Source organism: Ceratotherium simum, chromosome 22, assembly GCF_057802395.1.
Source record: "Ceratotherium simum simum isolate JZ-2026a chromosome 22, ASM5780239v1, whole genome shotgun sequence".
NCBI lineage: Eukaryota > Metazoa > Chordata > Mammalia > Perissodactyla > Rhinocerotidae > Ceratotherium > Ceratotherium simum.
Window position 1 is genome coordinate 38,918,239 of NC_141921.1, and position 20,748 is coordinate 38,938,986.

The 20,748-nt window shown below is 37.0% G+C and overlaps 1 protein-coding gene across 2 annotated transcripts in view; it reads right to left on the minus strand.

The window, feature by feature from the left end:
* SPEN (spen family transcriptional repressor) overlaps nucleotides 1-20,748 on the minus strand; it is an 83,226-nt gene that overhangs the window by 16,848 nt on the left and 45,630 nt on the right. For both annotated transcript variants that reach the window (XM_004425614.3, XM_014783892.2), the window contains 6 exons: nucleotides 11,143-11,303; nucleotides 9,141-9,341; nucleotides 5,805-5,956; nucleotides 2,392-2,517; nucleotides 1,939-2,052; nucleotides 612-725 (listed from right to left, as the gene is read on the minus strand). In XM_004425614.3, coding sequence (XP_004425671.2) covers nucleotides 612-725; nucleotides 1,939-2,052; nucleotides 2,392-2,517; nucleotides 5,805-5,956; nucleotides 9,141-9,341; nucleotides 11,143-11,303 — 868 coding nt within the window. The remainder of the gene's footprint in view (nucleotides 1-611; nucleotides 726-1,938; nucleotides 2,053-2,391; nucleotides 2,518-5,804; nucleotides 5,957-9,140; nucleotides 9,342-11,142; nucleotides 11,304-20,748) is intronic.

Below are 20,748 nucleotides of genomic sequence, written 5' to 3' on the forward strand. Positions count from 1 at the left end.
CCACTCTTTAGGAAAGGAAGAAAGGATCATTCAGGAAGCGGGACTGACACTTTGAGCTCCTGGGTGTGCAGATACCCACAGGTGACTGTGGGCCAGCCTGCACCAAGAGTATACACACGAGCATCAGGTACCCGGGGCACAGGGAAGTATAATTCCTTGAATGAGAGGATTTTTAGGGAAGGTTCTGTGGCTTATGGTTTAAAAGTACCCTCAAGTAGCTGAGTATTAAAATTGTAATATCCCCCTTAAAAACTGAGGACATAAAATGCATGTCCTGTAAACTATTCCCCTTGCTGGCCACGTAACAAAATGCCAGTTACTAAGAGGGTGGAACCTGAATATGCTTGTTTTGCTTCTTTTTTTTTTTTTTTTAAAGATTTTATTTATTTATTTTTCCCCCCCAAAGCCCCAGTAGACAGTTGCATGTCATAGCTGCACGTCCCTCCAGCCGCCGTATGTGGGACGCGGCCCCAGCATGGCCGGAGAAGCGGTGCGTCGGTGCGCACCCGGGCTCCGAACCCGGGCCGCCAGCAGCGGAGCGCGCGCACCTAACCACCAAGCCACGGGGCTGGCCCCTTGTTTCTGCTTCTTTTTAAAGTCATTCTGCACACCTTAATTTTATTCCCACCGATTTTCCTCCCCTTGGTCTCTTTTACAGCTGCTTGTGCATATTCAATTTCATTGTAGAGAACCAGGGCCATGCCTTTTAAGCGGTCAAACACCACCTGTAAAAAACAAAACAAGAACCAAATAAGAGCCTCATCCACTAGGCTTACTGTCAGTCCCAACAAAATCCTAAGTCACAAGAACACTGCCAAGAAAAAATATACTTATATATTTCATTCTAGAAAAAATTTCAGGCTCTTCCTGATGATGCATGTTGTAGTGAAAACACAATAACAGTGTAGGGACTGTTTAGAATCGCAGACATTGTGGCTTGAGGTAAATTATACCTTTATTTTGTTTTTCTGTATTTTACTTTGTTTTCCATGTTGACTGAGTACTGTACTGAATTTAAGTAAACATTCTTCTGGTTTTGGCTCAAAAAAATCAACACCCTTGAAAGAGAGAAAAAAATGTAGAGTACTCTGAATCAACAATAAATTTCAGTGAATTTTGGCCATAAGTAGCCCTACTGTCTTAAAGCTCCTGGATTTTTATTTATATTACCAGTCTTTAAGATGTGTATTTCTCCAAACAACAAAAGCTACATTTAAAGAAATGTCAAAGTTATGCAACATGCCCATCACAGTGTAAATCTGCTTTCAAGGAATTAAAAGCTTTACCTTCACATAATGGAATGGGGTCCAGAGACCCTTTCCCTGTTATGTTTGTGGGTGTGTTCCAAGACAAACATTGGTTAGATGAACATTCAGTTGTGTTAAAGTCATCATCATTTAGCCAGAAAGAAAGAGATAAACATTGCATGATTCCACTCATATGTGGAAGATAAACCAACACACGGACAGATAGAACTGTTTGGTGGTTACCAGGGACAAAGGGGGTAGGGAGTGGGCACAAGGGGTGAAGGGATGCATTTATATGGTGACTGACAAACAATAATGTACAACAAAAATTTCACAATAAAGAAAAAAAATTAAGTCTAATTACATATTAGTGTGAATGTGAATAATTATATAATTAGATGGTCTAATTTTTTTGAGATATTATAAAAATCCCTAAGAAACATTCTATTTAATAGTATTATACAGATTAGTTTCAAAATTAATCACCTCAGCTGGTTCAAAACAATTTTTCAAAAGCTAATAGATGCAAATGTCCTTCTAGACCAAATTTTGGAAAAGAGTATTTTAATGTATAAGTTATTAAAAAGAAAAGAAAAAGTCAGCACTAGAAATTGGGACTGAAAGGACAGAATACCAAGAAAAAGGAGCCAGAAGTAGTAGCTTTAAACCACACAGCAAACCTCCCACTTACCTTTACCACAGGCCCGTAGCGGCAGAAATGTCGTGTTAAATACTGATCCGACACGTTCGAAGAAAGCCCATCTAACCACACACAGTTTGTAGGCATGCTCTTTCCAAAACCCAGCTGGACATAAAAGGTGAAATTTCTATTACTAAAGTCACCAATTATTCAACTACAGAATTCTGAGAAAACTTGTCTTCTGCAGGAATCTTATCAAATCAACATCTCATGTGGGAATCAGCTGATTATATTTAAATAGAAATTTACAAAAAAGTAATCCTGCCTGGCTAAGCAAGTATTAATTCAGATTACAGTATAACAGGATGAGGATGCAAAGATGTGTATTACCTTTATGGTTATCTAACTCTACTACTATATAATCACACATACACACAAAAAAACTCCAAATTTTAAAAACACAGCAAATCATAACAGCACAATAACTTATGCAAATTCCTTCACCTTGAGACGATTATTTCCAAGGTATTCCCCATCCATCTTCTTAATAGCTTTACAAACGCTGGCAATATCACAGTATTGCAAGAATGCATACTGAGGAACTCCATTTACTTTCTTAATATCAATATCCTGAAAAAGCCAATGGATACCACTTAGTGATATGCCAACAAGAAAATAAATAAAAATAAACCAAGTCCATATGACATATACATTTCTCAAAACAGTCATATCCCCAGAAATCATTTTCTTAGTTAAAATTGTACATCTTGGGCCGGCCCTGTGGCTTAGCAGTTGAGTGCACACGCTCCGCTACTGGCGGCCCGGGTTCGGATCCTGGGCGCGCACCGACGCACTGCTTCTCCGGCCATGCTGAGGCCACGTCCCACATACAGCAACTAGAAGGATGTGCAGCTATGACATACAACTATCTACTGGGGCTTCGGGGGAAAAAAAAAATTAAATAAAAATTAAAAAAAAAAATTGTACATCTTAATGCAACTATAAATTAATAGTCTAAAAAACTATGTAACAGAGCATTTGTAGTCACAAACCACGAAATCCTTCCCATGTGAAGCTCTCTGCAAAAGAGCAACTCAAAATTCAAAATTTAAAATCCACAATACCTGTGTTAAGGGAAATTTATGATAATAAAGAAAAGGCAGGGGCCGGCCTGGTGGCGTAGCGGTTAAGTGCACACACTCCGCTACAGCGGCCCGGGGTTCGCAGGTTCAGATCCCGGGCGCACGCCCATGCACCACTTGTCAAGCCATGCTGTGGCGGCGTCCCATATAAAGTAGAGGAAGATGGGCATGGATGTTAGCCCAGGGCCAATATTTCTCAGCAAAAAAAGAGGAGGATTGGCATTGGATGTTAGCTCAAGGCTGATCTTCCACACATAAAAAAAGAAAGAAAGAAAAGGCAGCCTATTTAATAAAAACCTAAGAAATAATTCCCTTCTGCACTATCTAAAATCCTTATTAGGGGCAGGCCATTTAAAATACAGTATGTGAGAAGAGCAAAAATGATAATCAAGTTTTCAAAAAGTGATTTAAAATACGCAATCCTAAATTAGAAGACTCATTCTATCAGTATATCTAACTGAACCAAGCCTGGTGATTGATAAATATGGTAATCATCTCTCATATCCGGAATGAATGGATATATAAATACCTGAACTACTTTGTGAAGATGCATCAGAACACCATCTCTGGATTAAAGAAACACTCTATAAAGGAACACTCCCATCTCTTTGGAATGCTCGAATCCTGGAGTCACACCTGACACTCTGGTCCTGCCTACTTAGAGGACCAGAGGTACTTTAGAGGAGGAGGTGAAAAAACCTGGCTTACACATGGAAATGGTCTGGAGAAACCACACACTTAGATGGCAAAACCTGTATTTAAATAACAATGACCTGGGCCACATCTTGCAGATTAAGTATTGTTATTATCTAAGCCTTCTTAGGGGTCACAAACCAATAATCAAAACCTGAAACAGAGCAAAATGAGTAATGCATTTAAAGAGCTGTTTGATGGGTCCTTAAAAAAAGCAATAATTTATACTCAAAATTGTTCTAAATAATGATAAACAGGAGCTGATTTCTATTATGTAGAATGTAATAACCCAGGAAAACGCTATTTAAGAGAAATGGTCTCCAAAGAATATTGGTGGGTAGACTCAGTAAACAGGTTCTTCTGGCTACAGCATAATCTGTTCTCAATAAGCAGTAGACTATTTTCCCAAAGTTGCATGTCTTTAAAGATTTATTTATTTATTTTCGCCCCAAAACCCCAGTAGATAGTTGTATGTCATAGTTGCACAGCTTTCTAGTTGCCGTATGTGGGACGCGACCTCAGCGTGGCCGGAGAAGCGGTGCGTCGGTGCGTCGGTGTGCGCCCGGGATCCGAAACCGGGCCGCCAGCATCAGAGAGCACGCACTTAACCGCTAAGCCACAGGGCCGGCCCTGCATGTCTTTAAAATAATGATCCTCATGAGCAGTTGCAAACATGGTGAGATTATGGTTTTCAAACAGAATACTGACATGTTCACCTTACTGAGAAGCATAGCTCTTAAAACACCATAATCGTTCCATTTTTAGCAACCCTGGTGATGAAAATGTATCCACATGCCCAAATACAACTTTTTATAATACTCTTCCAAAATTTAAAGTAGTAGCTACATTCAAATAAAAGTATGTCTGAAAGTTTCATCAATTCATAGTCTCATGAATGCCACATAGCAAATTAAATAACAGATCACTGTCTAAAGACAGAAGAACCTGGAGTCCAGATATGTAAGTGAACTCCAAGTCACTCATCTAGGTAGGCAGTAGAGCTGGAATTAAGAGTATATACTACTCTCAGAAAAATAAAAGAACTTAAAAAAATCAAAATAACTGAAAAAGGAAGATGAATGTTTGCTAGTATATTTCTCTAAATTTTTATAGCTTCTCTGTTTTTTCTTTACTTTCTACCAACCACTTCTATCTCTCGCCCCCAGTCCCTATAAGATGAGGTTTAGATCAGCAACAAGGACAAATAATGTTTGATTCACAAGACTAGATTATGTCATTAAAAAAATAAGGATATTTTGCTTAGATAGAGCATTAGTGTATAAATAAGGATGAACAGATGAACGGACAAATGGATGGACACACACACGCCGCTGAAAGGTTAACCATAGCTGTTCCTACCCAAAACATTTTTTTACTCTCCAAAGTCCAAATATACTAGAGCAATGTCCTCACTGTTATTAATATAGAGAAAGTCTAGGAAAGACAGAAGTAATTCCCCTATGTTTTCCAAACACAAAATAGTTTATCCCAAGGGTACAAAGCTGCAACCAAATTATTTTCACTATAAATTGACTCAAGTTTTGAGTTATAGGGAACAGAAAAATCCTTTTATTCCTAAATCTAACAATGACTTGCATAACACAAAAATGATTCTAATCAAAATTTCAAAATAGAACTGAGCTTCCAGCATGACATCCACATTCTAGTAATCCCCAAGGTACTTTCCACCTTCTAATGTGCACTGTGAGAAAATAATAATCATATACCAAACTGCTGCTGCTTTCTTACAGGCATGTTTTCTCTCTCAGATCTTCCTTTCAACCCACAAGACTAGAGATGGCATTAAAAGAGCACCCAATGGACAAAGAAAGGTAAGAAAAATGGATAGGAAAATATATATGTAAAAAACATAAAGACAAATATATTTTTACATTCACATATTAAACAGTCCCCAATGGGTTTTGCCAGATCATCTTTTAGCAGGAGTTAAAAACACATAGGGCAAATGAGAAAAATATTCATTACACTATCTAAAGATCATCTTTCCAAATATAATCTGTACTATGCTTTATGTTCTGTAACAAAAATCTAAAACTGTTTTTATTGTAAAAAGCAACATACCACAATTTCTCCAAAGCGCTGGAAGATGTTTCGAAGATCATGATAAGTAGTGGTTTTTTCAAGGTTGCCAATAAAGAGGGTTCTTGTTGCTTTGGGATGAAATTCATCTATCCTTTCATCCAAAGGGCGAAATTCATTTTCGCTTTCCGTTTCTGTAAGTGGGATGAGGGCAGAGTAAAAAGAGAAGAGAGTGTTTTAATGTGTATTTATATATCATGGGAAAATCTACGTTTAAGACACTAAATCTCTGAAATAGTGGGCCTGAATGCTCACACAATCTGAAAAATTATACACACCTTCAGAAATAGCTGCCTCTTATTAACTCCAAAGCAAAAGAAAGGAATACCAAAATCTAAAGAAGTTATGTCCAAAAAATTAGGGAGAAGTAACACTTCATTTGATCTTTAACACAGAAAAGTGGACTCAATTTTAATCTACTAAACTGATTTGTTTTAAAAATAATCACTAACAAAAAAACAGATTTTAAACCCCAGCAAAAACGGGAATTATTTGAGTTTAATCTTAGGTTCCAAAATTTTGTGGTAGGCTCTCAATGTGGAGTATAAAACTATAATCTCAAACACACATAAAACTCAGCTGAAAATAGTCCAGTTTCATTATTTAATTTACTTTTCCACATTTTATAAAATATTTCTTCCCATTTTATGTATGTCATACTAATTAGCATAACCCCATTGTCTAAATGCAGCAATTTCTAGATATAAGAAGAATAATTGTAGGAAAATTGATTGAAGCAACACTTCAGAAGGAGACTAAATGACTCTTTAAGGTTTCTATTTCCTACGATCACAAGCTCTGGTTTAATGTCTAATTCAATCATAGGCTTTCTCTGAAGCTCCATTCATTAACTTGGTCCAGAGAGAGACATTCAACATTTTGTTGGTAATAATTACAATACAGATGTCAACTATACTTCAATAAAAAATAAGTAAAAAATTTAAAAATAACAATACAGCCTGTATGTTCTCTCTCTTGTTTTAACGTAAAACAAACCCATCCAAAAAAGTTAATATTTAATCAACCTGACTGAAACAAAGTGTTTAGTGCCAGCCACTGAACATTACTGATGATGTCAACAACACTGGTATTAAAAAGACTCAATTTCTGAGCTGCTGAGTGAACTCAGCCAGAATGCATCTCACCTCTGACTCCAGTTTGATAAGAGCTAATGGTAGCTCAGCTTAATCTTACCAGTATCATTAAAGAAATGATGGACCCAGAATCAGGTGGACCCAGAAACTGCCCAAGGCTCATATACCTATCTCTATATTTTCATCACATCTGATAGGGGTTTACCTCATTTCAAGCTCAACTAGGTCTTCTTGAAACTATCTAACTTAACTAATAGAGGGCACATATTTAGGAATATTTCATTTAAAAAGGAAGAAAAATGAAAGGAAAAAATAATTCTGACACATCTTGAGGTTTGTACTCCAAAAGTCAGAATCAGAAGGATAAAAGGCACGATTTGCAACCATTAAAATCTGTAATTTCATTTCCACCAAATAGCTCAGTAAAAATTTCAAAATCGGAAATTCAGTTTAGCAAAGAAAACGAGTGTATTTTCCACATGTAACCTTTTTAATCTTCATGACCAGTTTAAGTCTTAACGCCTACACGTCATTGAAAAAAAACTCTTTTATCCTGCAATTTGATGTCTAGGGGATTGTAATACTGTGGACAGGAATAAGAAAGCACCACCTCAGAAGCCACCGGGGGTCCATCTGCAAAGCTGGGTTTCTTGGATTTGGATCTTTTTAATTCCAAGAGGTCCTTGGCCTAAGGAAGCAATCAGCTCCATACATTTCAATACAAAACATTTATGACTTAACCATCCAACAGCATAATTCCAACCAAGTCTCCAAGTGCTCTCAAATATCCCATTGAACTGGTGTTTCATGTTGTCCCATTTGGAAAAAGTACCTTCAGCTTTCCTATCTTGAACTAATCAAACTTCCCAAAATCTTCACTAGCAGGTAGTCAAAGCCCAATTACATCCTGGGTGCTAACTAATTAGGTAAAATGCTTTTTGACAATAAAAATCTCAAGCTAGCCCCACCATTTGGAGATTAGAGGGTCACCTATTGATAATGTCCCTGAATTAGATCCTCACTACTTAATAATTATATATGGCTCTAAAAACTTGTATAGATTATATGACATACTAAATATTATTCCTCAAGTCAGTTCTGAACTATTCCAAATGTGTTAAATAAGAACTCATGAGTTGCTCTTAGCCTAGTATAACTTAGGACAGTACATCTCAAACTTGTCGGAGGAGGGAATGTGAAGGCATAACCTACAATTCCTTTAAAAAGATAATACTCCTTTGAGTTCCTCGTTTTATCATAAAATTATGCAGATTTTGCAGTCTTCACTCTAACAACTCTGTGTCTACTTTAATATACAAATAACATTTACACATTCTTATCAGGGAAATTCTATTTTTTCCTCTTCATTGTCAAAGAAAATGAATATTCCAAGATAATGGGCTATGTTTACCCTATAAATTCTACTCACAGTCTTAAAGTTCAATTGTCTCAACTGCATGATGTGACTGTGTAATTTTAATGTTTCTATTCATTCCTCTACAAATTTGCTCACAAGTTTGCCTTCACTCAGGGGTTCCCAAACTTGAGTATGTGAATTCTGAACCAGCAAGCTGGGGTAGGGTCAGAGAGGCTGCATTTTAAACAAGCACTGCAGGTGGTTCTGAAACGAGAAACACTGACCTAAGCCATGCCTGAGAAGACTTCCTGCCTTACAATAGGTCTTATAGGTAGGTTCAAGCTAATAAAATGTTCCTTTGAAATCCTCAATGGGTTGCACTCCTAAGACTTCGTCTTGTTTCTTTGTCACTATCTTTCAGGGTCAGGGAAGCTAGAATAACAGATCCAATTTATGTTGAGCATAATGGAAACAAAACTGGTCTAACTAGGCCCTCAAATCGATGTTACAAGTAGTATGTTTTCTAATTCAGGATAATCCTGTTGTCATTCTCCTAGGAACTATCTCCTTATCTCAATCAATTCAATCCTTTTGGGAAGGCAGGACTCAACAAGGGTTAGCTTAACTCTGCCTTTCAGACTCTTAAAAGTCAGCATTTCTCCCTTATAGAGAACCAGAACAATCTTTACCCTCCCTAACCAAAACTACATATTTTATTAAGTTGAACAATAAATGCAACACTCTTTAAAACAGAAGACCCTGGAAGCAAGACAGTAAATAAAGCTGGAATAGTGTCCACATTCAAGATAACAGGCTGCCCTTTCACAAGCTGGAATACAAATTACACTCAGCTTCCTTGTCTCTTACCTGGCCCTATCCATGCTGTTACTTCAATCTGCATGCCAAAGAAAAGTTTTCCTTTTGATGCAGTCAATGCTTTTTCTTGGTCCTCTTGCTGCCGAAAGAATACCAGACCATACCTCTCTTCTGAAGTTCCATGTATCTGCACTGAAGTCACCTTTCCAAATTTCTTAAATTCATGGAAAAGGCCATCTTTAAGGCTTGTATCTAAATCCCCAAACAAAAACAAGTTGCTTATATTTCTAATTTAGTTATAACTCAATAAGTAAGCTACTAAATCTTTAGCCTGATTTTTGACCTAAGTTGTTAGCATTAAAACATTACCTTTCAAATAAAATAACTCTTAAAAGTCATTTTGGAGACTACTGTACAATTCTGAAAATAAATTGGGTGACAGAAGATATTATTGGTATTTGTTAGGTAAGGATGATACTGTGGTTATGCAGAAAAATGCCCTTCTATTTTATATATAAATAGAAAAGTATGTATCTTTAATTCGGTGTGAAATGATGTTGTGTCAGGGATTCCCTTTAAAATAAACAAAGAAAAAGCAACAAAAACAGGAAAGAAAAAAGATGGAGACAGATAAAGCAAGTGTGACAAAACTGATAATTTTTTAATCTAGGGTATGGTGTAAGGGGAGTTCATTTTGCTTACTCCTACTTTTGGGTATGTTTAAACTTTTTTTTTTGGTGAGGAAGATCAGCCCTGAGCTAACATCTGTTGCCAATCCTCCTCTTTTTTGCTGAGGAAGATTGGCCCTGGGCTAACATCCGTGCCCATCTTCCTTTACTTTATAAGGGATGCCGCCACAGCATGGCTTGACAAGCGACGTGGCAGCGCACCATGATTTGAACCTGGGAACCCTCGGGCCACCGAAGCGGAGCGCTCGCACTTAACTGCTATGCCACAGGGCCGGCCCTGTTTAAACTTTTATAATAAAAACTTTACACACACACAGACACACACATATATACATATACATATATAAAGCTTTTAAAGACTTGAGAAAGTAAGTCCTATTTCTAGCTTTCCAAGCGTCATGTCAATGATAAAATTGTTTGGTAAGTGGCATGTAACATGCTAAACAACTTTAAGGCCTTTCACAGATGCATGACACCATCTGGGGGTCTTGTGTTAATTTGCTTTATTATAAAAATTAAAATTGTACAGAAAGACAAGCCAATTTTACCCCCACCCATTCCTAAATTACCAAGTAATCTAAATCAAAAGCTCATCAACATTTGTGTACAATATCTCCATTCACAAACCTGGTATGTAAATTTTATAGGCTGTTTTAATAAATAAGTCACTGAAATGCACTAAGCTAAGAAATACTTAGTTTGGTCTTTGTTGGTTTGACCATCTACTAACAGTTGTTTACATACTCAATATGCCTAATGTAGCAATAACAGTATATTATGGTCAACTGTCAATTAAAAATATCAGGAGTAAAGCAAAGACTACGTATAGCTTTCAACTAGACTTTTCCATTATTCATCACTTTCCTCATTTAAAATGTTAATATTTTGAAATGGGGTTCCTATCATAATTTTATGTCCAAAGTTATTTCACATAACACAGGACTCCAGGCCAATATAATAAATCTAACTAAAAATAGTATTTCTACAATTTCATATCAAATTTCCCCTAATATCAAAATATTAAATCCAGAAAGCATATTTATTCAAAAATAAACCAGGCTTTCTTTATACAACATGCACCATTCAATCAGTGTGTGTATATATATGCATATAATATGCATAATAACGTATACGTATATAGTACATGTATATAATAGGTACAAATAAAATAACATGCGATCTTTATAACATCCTAGAAACTACATAAAGTTATAATAATCACTTGCTTTTTCTTACATGGCATTAAATATTAATGAACCACAAAAATAAAGCTTGTTGTCACTACAAAGTATAAAATTCAAGTTGCTCAGTCTCTCATTCCCCAATAGTAGCAGAGAGGAAAATATAGTAACACAAAATTTTACCTGTAGAGCGTACTGGAAGATTCTGAACCTTGATCCCAAAGCTTTTACGAGGCTCATCTTTTTCCAGGGATGAAAGCAACTGGGAAGTGGGTGCTGGGACTGCCGCAGATTGAACTGATCGGGCTGGAGAGTCATCACTTGAGCTACTGCTAGAATCAGTGCTGCAGAAAGGCAAAAAAAAATTGAGTGAAAAGACAAACAAAATGAGTAGCATATAAAACTTAAAATCTACAAGTGGCAATAACTAAAAGGTCTTAATTTTAGGTCTGTGATTTCTGGATACCCTACCTTCTCCACATCTATTTAATACTCTATCTTCAGAGACGGCAGAAGACAGCAAACACTGACCTGAGAATGTAGCAGCAAAAGTAACGATTTTTTACCACCACATGCCACTGAAAGACAAATGTTTCATTCCGTGCAAAGTTTGAACAATTTTTTCCAAATGAAATAATACTAGTAAATGCAATTCACTTAAGGGTAATAATAATAAAATAGTGGACATATGGGTTTTGAATTCAGGGATCTCAATTCAAATCTTGGCTCAGACGTATAGCAAGTATCCTTGGACAAGTCACTTAACCTCTTGCTAAGCCTCAGTTTCCACATCTGTAAAAATGGAAATAATAATAGTACCTAACTCACTGGGTTAAGAATGAAATAAAATAACCCACGGTTTACCGAGTTTGGAATATCATGGGATTCAATAAATAAAGTGGAGCCAGCCCTAAGGGCCTAGTGGTTCAAGTTCGGTGCTCTCACCGCTTTGGCAGTCTAGGCCATTTCCCAGTGGCGGGACCACACCACCTGTTTGTCAGTTGCCACGCTGTGGGTGTGGCTCACATAGAAGAACCAGAAGGACTTACAACTAGGATATACAACCATGCATTGGGGCTTTGGGGGAGGGGGGGGAAGGAAGACTGGCAATAGATGTTAGCTCAGGGCAAATCTTCCCCTGCAAAAAAAAAAAAAAAAAAACTAAGAAAAAAAAAACATTAAAAAATAAAGTGACACTGCTCTGCTACTATTCTACTATTATTATTACTACTACTACACCACCTCATGGGTAAATTAATTTTTAGGAAACCTAAATATCCAAAATAATTTCTCAGATAATTTTAATTTTTAAATTTTTGAGGACTAATGAAGAAATATTATGTAAAGTTACTTGAGTCTTGTTAGTTTAGGCTTTTTTCTCTGTGAATAATGTCAGAAATGAAAGTCAATGAAATTGAATTTATTATTCTCTTCAGTTTAATACAATCCTCAAAGGGGGAGATAGTCAGTTGAAAGACAAGGAGAAAATGTTACCAACACAGTCAGATTAAGAGACAGATATATATAAACAAGTTTATTATGCCTAAGAACTATCTGAGAAACATAAAATTCTTTTTTCAGTACTGGATGTGCAAGACTGCTGTGGTTTTAAGTTCTTTTATAATACTCCCAAATAGATTAATAAAAAGCTATTTATAGGTTCTGCTACTTACAGGTTTCTGAAATTTTGCTTCACACTCTACCCTCCCTGTTGTGGAAGCCTTATCTTTTAAGCAAATAACTCTGGGGGAGTTATTCCACCTTAAGCACACTCACTGGAGGAAAGACCGGATAGTTGCTAAGACTACAGCTCTCATATCCAAGACAATCTCTAAGCCAGCCAGGTAGATAAGTCCAACCCTAAGATCTGAGATAAACTTGCTACTGCTTTTTTAAAAAATAAAGAAATAAACACTATAAGAAAACACATTGTTATAACTAAGAATTTACACAGCATTTTTATTTAGCTCTCAAGGGCTAAGGCAAAAGTTGAAAACTTCAGGAGGTTATCAGAGCTTTCTGCAGTTTGAAACATAGGGAAATAAACGTATGCCAGTAAGAGCTAAAAAAAGATATCTGAGTTACAAAATACAAACTACTAGGGATAAAAGCCTTGAGACAGAACCACAAGTCGTCATTGCCAGGCCTCCTACAAATGACTGGGCTTCAGTTTTCCTATCCATAAAAAGAAATTTTTCTTTAGATCATTCAACAAAAGCAGTGTTACTAGTACTAAGTGAATAGGATACTGTGTTTTCATTCAAACTAAAGGCTAACAACATTAATCTTTTGTTTTTAGCACAGAAGGAAAAAAGCATTTATCATATGTTAGGTACTCCAAGCAATACAAGATTATTCACAAGGCCACGAGATGGCTACAGTATAGAAAATGCTATGTAATTTATCAACTTAATTCCAACAAATATAAAATAACCATTATGGAAAATCCTTTACCTACAATACTACCAATACTCCTCAGCAACAGTGGGTAAAGAAGTAAACAAATATGGGCAAGAACAGAATTTCTCGCTATTGAAACAATTAATGAGGCAGCAAAAACAAAGTTCTGTATAAGTCTGTATTATAAAAATGAAGCGGAAGATGATCAATCAATGGTAAAAATGACTTTACGGTACAAAATAGTGACAGAAATTAGATTTATTACAAGCGTCATCACACACTTGGTGAATTCCCTGCTACCACGCCAATTTTAAAACAAGATGTAGAATCTAACTGGCAGAATTATCTGCTGACCAATTTAAAGTGATAACTAGAAAGGGCAAAAGGTTTTATTTATTTATTTATTTATTTATTTATTTATTTATTGTGAGCAAAATCAGCCCTGAGCTAACATCCGATGCCAATCCTCCTCTTTTTGCTGAGGAAGATTGGCCCTGGGCTAACATCCATGCCCATCTTCCTCTACTTTATATGGGAAGCCACCACAGCATAGCTTGACAAGCGGTGCGCGTCAGCGTGCGCCCAGGATCCGAACCTGGGAACCCTGGGCTGCCGAAGCGGAGTGCGCGCACCTAACCGCTGCGCCACCAGGCCGGCCCCTGGGGGGGAAAGGTTTTAAAATGAATTATGAAACAAAGCTGGAGGTATCACACTCCCTGATTTCAAAATATACTACAAAGCTATAGTAACCAAAACAGCATGGTACTGGCACAAAAACAGACACACAGATCATTGGAATAGAATCAAAAGCCCAGAAATAAACCCACACATCTATGGACAGCTAATCTTTGACAAAGGAGCCAAGAACATACAATGGAGAAAAGAAAGTCTCTTCAACAAATGGTGTTGGGAAAACTGGATAGCCACATGCAAAAAAATGAAAGTAGACCCTTACCTTACACCATACACAAAAATTAACTCCAAATGGATTAAAGACTTGAATGTAAGACCTGAAACTATGAAACTTCGGGAAGAAAACACAGGCAGTACACTCTTTGACATCGGTCTTAGCAACATATTTTCAAGCACCATGTCTGACCGGGCAAGAGAAACAATAGAAAAAATAAACAAACGGGACTACATCAAACTAAAAAGCTTCTGCACAGCAAAGGAAACCATCAACAAAACGAAAAGACAACCTAACAACTGGGAGAAGATATTTGCAAACCATACTTCTGATAAGGGCTTAATCTCCAAAATATATAAAGAACTCATGCACCTCAACAACAAAAAAACTAACACAACCCAATTAAAAAATGGGCAAAAGACCTGAACAGACATTTCTCCAAAGAAGATATACAGATGGCCAACAGACACATGAAAAGATGTTCAAAATCATTAACTATCAGGGAAATGCAAATCAAAACTACAATGAGATATCACCTCACACCCGTCAGAATGGCTATAATTAACAAGACAGGAAACAACATGTGTTGGAGAGGATGTGGAGAGAAGGGAACTCTCACACACTGCTGGTGGGAGTGCAAACTGGTGCAGCCACTATGGAAAACAGTATGGAGATTCCTCAAAAAATCAAGGATAGAACTACCATATGATCCAGCTATTCCACTGCTGGGTATTTATCCAAAGAACTTGAAAACACCAATGCATAAAGATACATGCACCCCTGTGTTCATTGCATCGTTATTCACAATAGCCAAGACTTGGAAGCAACCTAAGTGCCCATCAAGGGACGAATGGATAAAGAAGATGTGGTATATATACACAATGGAATACTACTCAGCCATAAGAAACGATGAAATCCAGCCATTTGTGACAACATGGATGGACATTGAGGGTATTATGCAAAGTGAAATAAGTCAGAGGGAGAAGGTCAAATACCGTATGATTTCCTTCACTAAGTAGTAGATAATAACAACAATAAACAAACACATAGAGACAGAGATGGGATTGGTGGTTACCAGAGGGGAAGTGAGGAGGGAGGAGGGCGAAAGGGATAATTCGGCACATGTGTGTGGTGATGGGTTTTAATTAATATTTGGGTGGTGAACATGATGTAATCTATGCAGAAAGAGAAGTATAATGATGTACACCTGAAATTTATACAATGTTATAAACCAATGTTACTGCAATAAACGAAAAATTTAAAAAAAAATGAATTACGAAATGATAAAATGATACAACTTTTGAGTTCACATTTTGATATGCTAACCTAAACTGCAACGTACAATTCTAGTATAGGCTATTAAACATACTATGAATTTTAAGATCCTAAGTCAAAATGAGTCACAAATTTAAACCTCCAAATACATTTCAGTCCTACTAAACTGGCAAAAGGCCCAAATGTCCAGAATGCATCAATTTTAATATTAAAAAATTCTTATTTTCATAATTTTATTCAAACTGAAGAGTCACAACAATTCGTCAAAACATATGATACATAGTATTTGGTTGTTTCTTAAAAGCCAAAGTAGTTAACCAGATGCTATTCCATTCTAAATTGTCTTAAAGAAGCAGTAATGATGGTATACAAACTAACAGTCTTAAGAAAGTAGACTTTAAATTTACCTGACCACATCAATATTACATTTTCAACGTCAATTAAAAGTTCTAAATGGTAAAGAACTTGAAAGAAATATAATTTAAAAGAAATATAGTTACACTTTTCCTAAACACATAAGACAATTAAGGCTAGGGGCCGGCCCCGTGGCTTAGTGGTTAAGTGTGCGCGCTCCGCTACTGGTGGCCCGGGTTCAGATCCCGGGCGCGCAATGACGCACCGCTTCTCCAGCCATGGTGAGGCCACGTCCCACATACAGCAACTAGAAGGATGTGCAACTATGACATACAACTATCTGCTGGGGCTTTGGGGCAAAAAAGGAGGAGGATTGGCAGTGGATGTTAGCTCAGAGATGGTCTTCCTCAGCAAAAAGAAGAGGATTAGCATGGATGTTAGCTCAGGGCTGATCTTCCTCACAAAAAAAAAAAAAAAAGACAATTAAGGCTGAAGTATTTCTTATATGTGCTTATAATTTTTGATTAAAATTAGTAAGAAAACTAAGAAGCAGATCTGATCAAAATTTTCATAATGGAGAAATATAAGAATAAGCAACTAGTTACATATTTCTTGCTAAGCAAATAGAATATGGGATGCCAGGATTCCCTTAAACCAAATTATGGTGTCAAATAATCAACTAGATAAGAACAACTTAACAACCTGATGGTGACCAAGAGTAGCACTAATGTTTCCACCATTTTATACATGGAACTACTGTAAGCATTTGACTCTCAACACTGAAAATGTCACTGAGTAGGCACTGGGTATACTATTTGTAAGACGACTCTGGGCTAAATTTCTTCAGACACAAGAGTAACATCCAATGACTAACTTCTACATCTGTTTCTCTATATTATTTGTAAACATTTGATTATGATAAATATGCATCGATGTCATTTTTTTTAAAGCTGGAAGATTACAAAGCATTTAACCAAATTAAGTTAATAAACAAAAATCTGGCATAAATGGATTTTTTAAAAAGGAGCAATAAAAGCAACTAGAAAATTTTGCAATTAGAAGAGTTAAGAGGGCCCATCTGTTAAGAGAAGATGTAATCTAGGGGCCGGCCCCATGGCTTAGCGGTTAAGTGCAAGCGCTCCGCTGCTGGTGGCCTGGATTCGGATCCCGGGCGTGTACTGACTCACTGCTTCTCCGGCCATGCTGAGGCCACGTCCCACATACAGCAACTAGAAGGACGTGCAGCTATGACACACAACTATCTACTGGGGCTTTGGGGGATAAATAAATAAATAAATAAATAAATAAATAAATAAATAAATAAATAAAATAAATAAATAAATAAATAAGAGAAGATCCCGGGTGCGCACCGACGCACCGCTTCTCCAGCCATGCTGAGGCCGCGTCCCAAATACAGCAACTAGAAGGCTGTGCAACTATGACATACAACTATCTACTGGGGCTTTGGGGGAAAAGAATAAATTAATTAAAATAAATAAATAAATAAATAAAAAGAGAAGATATAATCTCAAATGACAATTTTCCAACAATCTCTATTCTCTTCCATCAGGGAGCTGATAATTTTTTCTCTCTACGTAATCAAAATACGTAAGTCAAAAGGGAAAAGATACAAAATGCAGATTTTCCATCAGGCTTGGGCAATTCGAAATGTGCCCACTGTCCTTGGTGCTTCCATCAAATGAGGAAAAAAATCATCTAATTTCTTAAATGAAATGCATCACCACATGAGATAATAAAACCTCTATATCCAATTTTTTACAGGTCCAAATTTTCAAGACAACCATATCTTCTGAGTGCCGCAGTTCTCTAAATGTGGTTTGAGGACCTGTGGGGGCCCCTAAGGTCCTTTGAGGGGGTCTGTGAGGTCTTCCCTATTTCAATTACATATCTGTGTGAGGCCAGATTTTCTTCACATACTTCACACAAAAAAACTTATAATTACAGTTTGAATACAGATGTAGTTATGAGAATCTAGCTATCTTATTAAACCAGACACTAAAGAGATTTGCAAAAAGATAAAATAATGCCACCCGTCTCACTATATTTTGTTTTAAAAAACAGTTATATCATACCAGTTAAAGATCTAAAATTAAAATTGATCAGGGAGGTTCCTCCCCAGAAGCAGACAACATCTTGAGGTGGAGAGCTCTCCCAAGATCATGGATGAAGATCTTCATCTCCAATATGAAATCTTTATTCCTTTTTTCTTTACGCTACTTGCTTTTTCTGTTAATGCATAGGAAGACAAGCTTCTTAACTCCAGCAACTGTTGCTAAACCTACCACTAAGGCCACAGTTGCACAACAAAAGTCCCTAGAATGTCTTGCTAAGGTGGTTTTAGATAATACAATTGCTTTAGATTATTTATTGGCTGAACAAGCCAGAAGTCTGTGCTATAGCAAATACCTCCTGCTGTACCTGGATCAACACCTCTGAAATTCTGGCAAATACAAGAAATTAACGAACAAGCCACTTGGCTAAAACAAGTTGATGCCCCTTCAGGTACATTTTTTTATTTATTTGATACCAATTGGTTTGGTTCAAAGGGGGCCCTGGCTAAGGAGCATACTTCAGTCTCTAGGTATTAGCCAACAGATAGTCATCATTGTAGTCTCCCTAGTGGGCTATGTTCTCTCAAGGGTCTTAAATTCGTGTTTACAGCCATCAGCAGGACATCAGATAGTCTCAGTGCCCTTGGAGAAACAGAAACAAGATGAACAGCAAAAACAATTCTTCCACGGACCTGATATCATAACCTATGAGTTTCACCATGAGATAAGAACAACTTAACAACATGATGGTGACCAAGAGTGGCACTAATACTCAATTCTTGGTTAATTTCTCATGTATGAGAGGATGACCAAAAGCGAGGAGTTGTTAATTAAACAGGGAGGCCATTAGATTGACGTGGTTCTCATACCTTAGCAGCCTACCTGAGCAAACCAAAACCTAAGCCTGTAAATGCCTCAAGGTTAAGAAATCAGACCCAAGGACAACCAATCACACACAGCCAATTAGGCTTTTCCAAATAAGGCAAACGCTTAAGCTATATGCGATCAGATAATTTCCTTGCTTTGCTTTTGCCTTTTCTCTATAAATTTTTCCTACTTCCTGTTGGTGGAGTGCTCCTAACCACTTCCGGTTTGGCACTGCCCAATTCTTAAAGAGATTTTTGCTCAAATAAACTATTAAAATTAAAAAAGAGTTATGTCAAATAAATTAATAAATAAAAATTTCCAATTAAAAGTTTTACTTTCTAGTATGGCAAATGTCAATAGATATTACCTACAATAAACAAAAACTCAATAGTTTAAGAATGTTTAGGGGCCGGCCCAGTGGCATAGTGGTTAAGTTCTCGTGCTCCGCTTCAGTGGCCCGGGGTTCACGTGTCTGGATCCTGGGCGTGGACCTACCCACCACTTATCAAGCCATGCTGTGGCAGGCATCCCTCATATAAAGTAGAGGAAGATGGGCACAGACGTTAGCCCAGGACCAATCTTCCTCAGCAAAAAGAGGAGGATTGGCAACGGATGCTAGCTCAGGGCTAATCTTCCTCACCGGAAAAAAAAAAAAAAAAAAAAAAAGTTTAAAAGGGTCCTGAGTCCAAAAAGTTAAAACAAAAACAAAAACACTAGTTTAGTAGACAGTCTTATGTGATCCCAATTCCCTTTTCAACTCTACCACTTCTAATGTAACCTGAATTAAGTCTCTGTTTTTTATAAGAAAAAGAGGAAGGAAATACTCAAATGTGTGGTCTAGTAAGGCACCTCATTTTGCCTCTCTAAACTTTAATTTCCCTAGTGGGTTACCAGACCTCAAGACCTTCAAAGTCCTGCTAACTGCAGGGTTCTATAATTCTCCACCTACCTCCAACCTTCCATCTCTGATAGCTCCTAAATACCTACAGGATAAAGTCCACATTCTTCAACAAGGGAGAGAGGACCCTTTATAACCTTTTTTTCCTGATTAGATATATAAGTCCTTAGTTAAATTACTTCTCTAAACCTTAATTTTCTGGTACAGACATGTACAATAACATTTCGGTCAACAATGAACTGCACATATGACAGTGGTCCCCTAAGATTAGTACCATATAGCCTAGGTGTGTAGAAGGCTATATCATCTAGGTTTGTGTAAAAACACTTTACGTTTACATGACAAAATCCCCTAACGATGCATTTCTCAGAAGTACACTCCCCCGCCCAAGCCCCGTTAAATAATGCATGACTGTATGTAACTAGTGATAATACCTACCACTTGTGAGGGGCTGTGGTGAGGATTTAACGAGTTAATGATTATAAAGTACTTAGCACTCTGCCTAGCATATAGCAAGCATATGAGAGCTCTTGTCCATACCCATTCCTGTTGAAGGGTCCCTCCTTGCCTGCCCTGTCTTCAAGGATTAGCTCCAATGTTAACCTCCTGCTCTACAGCTGTTTCTGACTCCACCCCACAGCATTCACTGGTTTCTTGGCTGTATACTTCTAAGCCTCTTTTACTACAATGTCTATCTCAAATCCCTCCACTTCGTATTATGACTACTCATTTACCAGCCTCTTGAAAGTCCAATACTGGATTCAGCATTGTAAATACAGTCTGCTACAGTGCCTGATATGTTATGGATGTGCCTCCAAAAAATTATTGATTTGAATTGTGCAAGCAATTAATTTCCTAGGCAAATTAATGCCTAGGAAAGTACACCAAGCTCAGTAAAATGAAGGTATTAACTAAACTCAGTATCTAAGAGTGAAATGAAAATTTCTGATAAAATATTACTTTGTTGCAAACTGCAAAGTATTTCTTCTGTGAGGTTTTATTAATTATTCAAGAAA